Source organism: Camelina sativa, chromosome 6 (assembly GCF_030686135.1).
Source record: "Camelina sativa cultivar CO46 ecotype springtype chromosome 6, ASM3068613v1".
In the NCBI taxonomy this organism is placed as follows: Eukaryota; Viridiplantae; Streptophyta; class Magnoliopsida; order Brassicales; family Brassicaceae; genus Camelina; species Camelina sativa.
Window position 1 is genome coordinate 15436409 of NC_141885.1, and position 8524 is coordinate 15444932.

An 8524-nucleotide genomic window follows, 5' to 3' on the forward strand; every position below is an offset into this window, starting at 1 on the left:
AATAAGTAAAAACAAAAGGGTAGAACCCAAAATGTATTTCAAAAATGTATATATAGATGGTTTGAATAAGCTAATCCATTAAAACCTTGAAAGACTAAAAAAAAAAGTTTTTTCCAAAGTTCAAGATTTATATTTGCTAAAAGCTATTTTGTGGAAGAGTCATAGACTCTAAAAATTGTTAGTCAATAAAATTTAGAGCATTTTGTTAGTCACTAAAATTTGAATCATAGACTCTAAAACTTGTAAAATCAAAACCATACAATTTAGAAGATTAACCATCATATATATATATATATATATATATGACATATTTATTAAATTAGATTCTATAATTTCTTTACATTTGGTTTTATAAATAACGAAATTTAGACATTTTTTTAAATAAATATCAAGTCTTAAAAAATAATTAATAAGCTGATGTAAATTATGGTAGTAATTTTCTTTGGACTTATATGATCCATGGGCATATAAGAGTTGAGTTGGAAGAAGTCAGTAGGGTATCTTTTCAAGTAATCATCTCAAACGTCCCTAAAAATTTTCTGACAATCTCAAAACTCCCTTTTATAAAAAGATTTTCTTTTTTAATTATTTTTAATTCCAGAAACTGGTATTTTACTATGTTACCCTAGAAAAAACAAAACAATTATATTGAAAACCTGGATTTAATCCACCCACCCAAGATCTATTGGATTTAATCCAAAATATATAAAAAATATACTTAAAACTAAAACAAAAATACAAAAAAAAACTAAACAAATTTTTTAATTTCATCGTTTTCTTCTTTTTTCTAACTCTTTTCATTTTCTTCGTGTCGGCGATGAACAACAACGGCGAGGGGGACGATCTCTGGAACCAACCCAGAAAGAAGAAACAACGGCTCCATTCTTTCTCTTTCAAAACTAGATCAAATCCCTAAAAGCTGAGAAAGTTTTGAAATTAAAACTGCAATCTCAAAAACGATTTTGTAAAACTTGAGAAACTAGATATTCTGTTATGGTGTTCAATTGATAATCAAGATGGGTCTAAAATACAAACTTTGAGATTATAATTTGTGAATTCTGGGTTCATGTTCGTATTTGAATTTCAGAGTATAACTAGTATAACTAAGTAAAACTAGTGTGATTTTAAAATACAAGTACAACTAGATAAAACTAGTAAGATGAAATGGTTTCAGCAGCATTCACAGAGAATGACTCAACGACGATGAATGAAAATTGTGATTTTTGGGTTTATGTTTGTATTTGATTTTATGGATATAACTAGGTAAAACTAGTGTAATTTTGAAATATTAGTAGAACTAGATAAAACTAGTAAGATTTTCTATGTAATACTAGTATGTAAAACTATCCGGTAAATTAGAGAATTTGGATCATTCAGTAGTGTAGAGATGAAATAGTTTCAGCAGCATTCACAGTGAATGACTCAACAACGACGAACAACTCAACAATAATATGTAGAAACAATGGCGACGATGAACGACTCAACGACAATGAACAACTCAACTGCGAGTGACCTCTGTAACCAATTTAGGAAGAAGAAACAACGGTGATGAACGACTCAACGATGATGAGCAAAATCAATGGCGAGCGATCTCTGTAACCAAATAAGGAAGAAGAAACAGCGGAGATGAACGACTCAATAATAATAAGAAAATCCGGAATGACGGCGGCGATAAACCAACTCAGGAAGAAGTACAAGCCAACCGTGAGTGACTGCATCGACTCCATGAATAAGTAGTTGGATTTGATTGAACAAGTAGAACTAGATAAAACTCATTCGGTTTGGTTAAAAGAGATTCATGATTTGTTTCTTCTACATCTTATTTATAATTGAATTTCAGGGTTTTAAGTAATACTAGTATATATAGGTATAACTAGTATGTTTTTGTAATGCTGATAAAACTAGATAAAACTTGTCGTATTTTATTTGTAATTAACCGTTTGTTGCAGAGACAAAAAAAATAAAACCACACGTGCAGCTGAAAAAAAAATCTGAATTGTATTGCCACGTATGCAATATGTGTGTTCACACTTAGTGTTCACACATAGTTATACCAAGTATAATAGTTGTACCAAAATTGCAAATAGTTCTACTTTTGGAGTTTTTTCATTTAATTAGTTTTACCCACTCTTAAAATTATATTTTTTAGTTTTACAGTTGATTAAAGTCTCTTAACATATAATTATGAGTTTTTTATGCATTCATATGTTTAAAACCTACAATTGTATAACTTTGTCATTCTAACTTGATTATTATTTACAAAGTGACCTTAAAGTATAAGGAAACACTTGTTTAGGTTCTTACATAACAACCCAAAATTCATATATTTTTTTAAAATTTCATTCTTAGTAAACATTTAAACATTACTTTTGACGTTTACTAGTACACACATTATTATGTTATCTATAAAATCATTTTATGGATTTTCAATTCAGTTTTACCAGTTTTACCAGTTTTATCAGTTTTATCTTTGTTATAGATGGTTTACTCTGTTATGACAGAGCAAATATACACATCAAGAGAAAGGAAAATCAAACATTACTAAATTTTAAAATAAGTTTTACAATAGTTGAGACATAACCAAGAAAGTAGTAGTACAAACCAAAAGATCAAACATGAATCAAACAATGGTGTTAGGTGCAATTTCATCATCCTTTGAATGTTGCTCAACTGTAATTTAACGTGACTTTCAACAAACTCAAGCTTCTTTTATATTCTTGTTTTTAACATCAACAAAGTTATATTCTTCACATGAGTCTTGAACATTATACTATATATACGACATTCTTGCTTAAAATATATGCTGACGTTCTCTCCCATTTTATCCTGCCAAAAAAATTCTAAAAAAACTCAATTAGTAATACTACTAGTTTTACTGGTTGTACTACATTAATCAATATTACTAGTTTTACTAGTTATATTACATTTACTAATATTATTAGTTTTACCAATTTTACCCAGTCGGGATAACTGAAAATTGAATAGTTTGGCATTCTAATCTCTACAATTCACTACGATTCAACAGCAAAATTCATTTCTTATCAACTAAGTAGCTCAATCGACCCATAACCCATGGTAAAACACCCAATTTGCTAAGCATCTCAAGCAAAATCCAATCTAAATTTCCAACATCCAAAACCTAACCCTATTCATTAAAAAAATTATTCTTATGTTGAAGAACACACTTGTATTTTGAAGGAAAGCTTGATACAACTCGAAAAAGGTGAAGAAACGGTGGCACGGAATGCAAGGTATAGGGTGGATCCATTTATGAACGGAATCTAACGAAGTTGTAAGAGAGAGACAAAGGGTCCACTTTATTTACTTCACATTTATTAGGTTACTGATGTGATTGCGTAGTTTGGCAAACACGATGAGTATTGTTGTCCACAGAATTTGCTAGTTTATATCAAAAACCTAAACACAAACATGCATATATAGTGGAAAATAGCCAAAAAGAAAACACACCTAAAATTTTTAGTTTTGGTCAAAAACAATGTCAAACTATATATCTCATTAGAGAGTTTAAGACCAAAGTTACTACATATTTGCCAAATTAATCTTAAGTAAACACCAACCACGTTAACACGTTGAGCGTTCTGTTTTATTTCATTTAAAAAATCATCACATCAAAACCCTAAAAATTGAAACGAAATCCACTTCTCTTTTAGCTCTTTGTCTTCCATCAATCTCTGTCAGTTCTCTCGCCACCCTTAAAGAACGAGAGCTAAGAGACGTTTTGATGCACTCATGTAGTAAATCATTTGGCTTACTTTGCTTCATTTTTCTCTGTTTTCCATGCGCATCATAAATATATAGAAGTAACTTCCTGTATATATATTATAATATTTTGTAGTTTTTTTTTTCTCTTTTGTTGTTTTGTTTTTGTTTCTTAAAGCTTCTCGTCAAAACTTTTATCTTTTTGAGTTTCTATATTTGTTCGAGCTTAACTGTAAAACAGGGTATCAATTGTAGAATGTTTTCCTCTCCCTTTTATTCATCCACTCTCAAATATATATACAGACAGAAAGATCTAGTTACCAAACTAAGAAGATTGCATCTTATTAATGCTCACCTTTCTCCCCAAGCTAAATCTTACCAAAACATATACACAGAATATACACTAATTACTCTCTCAAATATTCTCTAACACCCCCCTCCTCAAGTTAGAGTGTACATATTGTAAATGCCCAACTTGGAAACCATTGAATGAAACTCACTCTGGCATAACGACTTAGTAAAGACAGTCGACTGATCTTTAGTATGCACTTTCTTGGTCTGTATCGTCCCATTCATGTGCATCTCTTATGCAATGACAGTCGACCTCCACATGTTTCGTACGTTCATGGAAGACGGGATTTGCAGCTATATGCAGTGCCGCCTGATTGTCACAATGTAACGCCATTGGTTCTGTTTGACTCACACCAAGATCTTTGAGTAATGCCTTCAATCATTGCAGTTCACAAACCGTAAGTTCCATGGACCTATACTATGATTCAGCCGAGGAACGAGAGGTGACACTCTGTTTTTCATTTTCTAAGACACCGGGGAATCATCGAGAGTAATAAACCAACCACCAACAGATTTACGAGATACAAGACATCCAACATAATCGGCATCACACCAACCAACTAACTGTAAATTTGAATCAGACTTCAACAATATACCTTGGCCTGGTGTTCCTTTCAAATAATGAACTACTCTCAAAGCACTGAGCCAATGATCGTGACGAGGCGCCTTCATGAATTGCGAGAGAACATTAACGGAATACACCAAATTAGGTCGTGTTGCTAACAAATAAAGCAACCGTCCCACCACCCGTCAGTACTTCTCAGGATTATCCATAAGTGGTGCTTTAGAGAGACCAAGCATATGTTGTGTTAGCAGGCTGCGCTCCCAACAAGCCAGCTTCATTGATGATATCAAGAGTATATTTTTGTTGACATAAGAATATACCTTCTTTGCTTCTTGCAACTTCGATACATAGGAAGTATCTCAAAGGACCTAGATCTTTCATGTGAAAGCACTCACCCAAATATCCTTTAAACTTGCTTATCTCGGCAAGAATCATTCCCTCCAATGATCAGATCGTCGACATAAACCAGAATATATATCTTCGAGTGTCCTCGTCGCAAGTGAAACAGAGAATAATCAGCTCTTGACTGACAAAAACCATACTCAAAGAGAGCTCCACGTAGCTTCGTAAACCAACATCGTGGTGATTGCTTCAAACCGTAAATTGATTTCTTCAGTCGACACACCATGTTCTTACCTCCTGTTCGAAAACCAGGTGGTAAGGTCATATAGACTTCTTCTTCTAGATCTCCATGCAAAAATGCGTTATGCACATCCATTTGATTCAATTCCCAGTTCTTTGCCGCAACGATCTCCAAGAAAATTCGTATTGTCGATATTTTAACAACAGGTGCAAAAGTCTCTGTATAATCAACTCCTTCCTTCTGTCGATTTCCAAGTGCAACTAAACGACCTTTGAACCTCTCAATTGTCCCATCAGAGTTATACTTAATTTTAAACACCCACTTACAACCGATAGCCTTCTTGCCTGGAGGAAGTTCCGTCAGATCAAACGTCTCGTTTAGTTCCATTGCACCAACTTTGTTAGACATAGCAACTCTCCAATGTTTATCCACCACTGCTTCTTGAAATGTTTCTGGTTCCGTATTCTCACTCATTGTGGCAAGAAAAGCAAGAAACGGAGCAGAAAAATTTGTTGCATCGAGATAGTCGGATAATGGATACAAACTGTTGTCATCGGATTCAACCTTGATGATGGTATTCATCACATAATCTTTAAACTTACTTGGCAGTTTTGTGACTCTCAAACCAGGCCCGAACCTTTCCACATGCACAAGATTTTTGGATTCACTATCTTCATTTTCTGATTCACTATCTTGAAGAACAACAATCTCCTCTAATTGTTCTTCTCGATGATCCTCTGTTTCAGGACGAGGATGATCCTTTGTTTCAACAAGCGAATGATCCTCTGTTTCGACAAGAGGCTGATCTTCTGTTTCAACTGTCTCAATATCACTTTCTTGCATAACCTGAATATCACGTAACCCCAAAGATTCCTCCAAAACTTGTTCACTTTCGTCCTCGTCTTCCCAGCCAAAATCCGAAATGGCATCTTCAGCTCTCATGTTCACCAAGACCTCACTGCTCATCGGAAAAGCATTCTCAACAAAAAATACATCCTGTGATACAAACATTTCTTCCATTTTCAAGTTAAACATATTCCATCCCTTCTTGCCAAAGGGATAACCCAGGAAAATGCATTTTCGTCTACGAGCTTCGAACTTGTCACCTCCAAGACGTTGCTTGTGCGCAAAGGCCAAACAACCGAACACTCACAAGTTTTCATATGCTGGAGCCTTGTTATAAATAAGTTCATATGGAGTTTTCCCTTTTAACAGCCGTGATGGAGTCCGATTGATGAGATAAGCAGCAATTAACACACTCTCTCCCCAAAACTTCGCATAAAGTGATGATTGAAACAACAAAGCACGAGCCACATTCAGAATGTGTCGATGCTTTCTTTCTACTCTCCTATTTTGTTGTGGTGTCCCAACACATGACGTCTGATGTATCATTCCCATCTGTTGGAACTCAGACGCGAGGCACATAAACTTCGTACCGTTATCACTCCGCACAACTTTTATATATTTGTTGAATTGTCTTGACACCAATGCCACAAAGTTCATCAAAGATTCTTTTACTTGTGACTTCTATCACAACAAATAAACCCAAACTCCTCTCGAGAAATCATCCACAATAGTCAGAAAGTAGTAAGAATTGCACAGAGTTGGACGTCGATATGGACCCCATAAATCAACATGTATCATATCAAAAACTCCATCACTTTTATTATCACTGGTATGAAAAACCTCACGGCAATGTTTAGCCTTTAAACAAATGTCACAAACTGAAAAATCCTTATTCCTACTACCAACAACAGGAAGTAAATCAAAAACACCATTGGAAGGATGCCCAAGCCTTTTATGCCAAAGATCTTCAGCTCCATCTTTATTCAAATGCAAGACTCGAAACTCTCTCAATCGACGGAAGAAATACAGTCCATTCTTAAGTTCTCCTGCTCCAGTCACACTCCTCGTTATACGGTCATGAATCACACACCCCTTATTAGCAATCTGCATTACCACATCTAAATCGGCAACACGTTGTGACACAGATATCAAGTTGCATTTCAGTCCTGGCACAAACAGGACATTTCTCAGTTCAAACTCATCATCAAAACTCACTGTTCCCTTTTCTTTTGCCAAACTATTTTCTCCATTTGGCAACCCTATTGTACATGGCAGTATATATTTTCGGTTTAACAACAAATCACTAAAACATGTCATGTGATTTGTAGCTCCAGTGTCTATGACCCAATCAAGTGAGAGAGACTTACCACTGAGACGAGGTGTGTTTCCCTTACTGCTCTCAAGGAGTTTGACGAGTGTTCCCCATTGCTCGTTTGTTAGCCCTGTATAGCCACTCCTCTCAGCTTCCCCACTCGTCTCGGCTCCATCTTGTGCAACCATCACGTTTGCACGAGCCATTCCGCCACGTCCTCTTCCGTTTCCTTGGCGACCTCCTCCTCGTGCAAATCCTCCAATGCCTCGAGGTCGCTCACTCCACCACTCTGGATACCCGATCACTTGAAAACAAGTATCCACTGTGTGTCCAGATTTCTTACATACTGAACACACCATCTTTCCCTTTTCTTCTTTACCACCCATGTGGTTTTCTCCTCGAACTGCGAATGCTACTTGTGTGTTCTCTTGTTCTCTTCCTCTCATGACAATGCTCACTTGCTCCACTGACTTCACTTTTGAGTACACTTGATTCATGTTTGGAAGAGGATCAGTGCTGATGATCGAAGTTCTCACTCCTCCATATAAAGCCGTGTCAAGTCCAAGGAAGAATTGATGGATTCGATCATCCTCTCTCTTCTTCTCCAGTTCGACATTGATGTTGCAGGAGCATCCTCCACACTTGCAAGATATGACCTTGTCATAATTAGCCAGATCTTCCCACAACATCTGCAGCTTCCCATAGTATTCAATCACACTCATATTTCCTTGGCAGCAATAAGCAAGTTCCGTCTTAATCTCTTGAATTCTTGGTCCATTTCCTTCAGAGAAACGATCTTTTATCTCCATCCAAAGCTCCTTTGGATCTTCCTTGTTTGCCAGAGTTCTTCTCACCTTTGGATATATTGTGTTGAGAATCCAAAGTGCTACCATCGACTTGCCGATAACCAATCTTCATAGTCGGCTTCATCTTCACCCGGTTTTGAGACGGTTCCGTCAACAAAACCGTACTTCTTCTTGACTCGCAGTGCAGTCCGCATCGCCTGAGCCCATTCATCAAAGTTTTCTCCGTTAAATTGAACTTGTGCTATGATCGCGCCAGGGTTCTCGGTTGATGCCAGTTGAAACGCTGAAACTGCCGCCTTTGAACCTTCTGTTTTCATGATCGCCTTTGTCTCTTCCGACAT

The 8524-nt window shown here is 36.0% G+C and overlaps 1 protein-coding gene across 1 annotated transcript; it reads right to left on the reverse strand.

Moving 5' to 3' along the window:
- Positions 1-6749: 6749 nt before the first annotated feature.
- LOC104698950 (uncharacterized) lies at positions 6750-8524 on the reverse strand. The gene is made up of 2 exons (XM_087456138.1): positions 8279-8524; positions 6750-8231 (listed from the first exon to the last, which is right to left on the reverse strand). Exons 1-2 carry the CDS (start codon positions 8522-8524, stop codon positions 6750-6752), a joined length of 1728 nt encoding a protein of 575 aa, XP_087312264.1.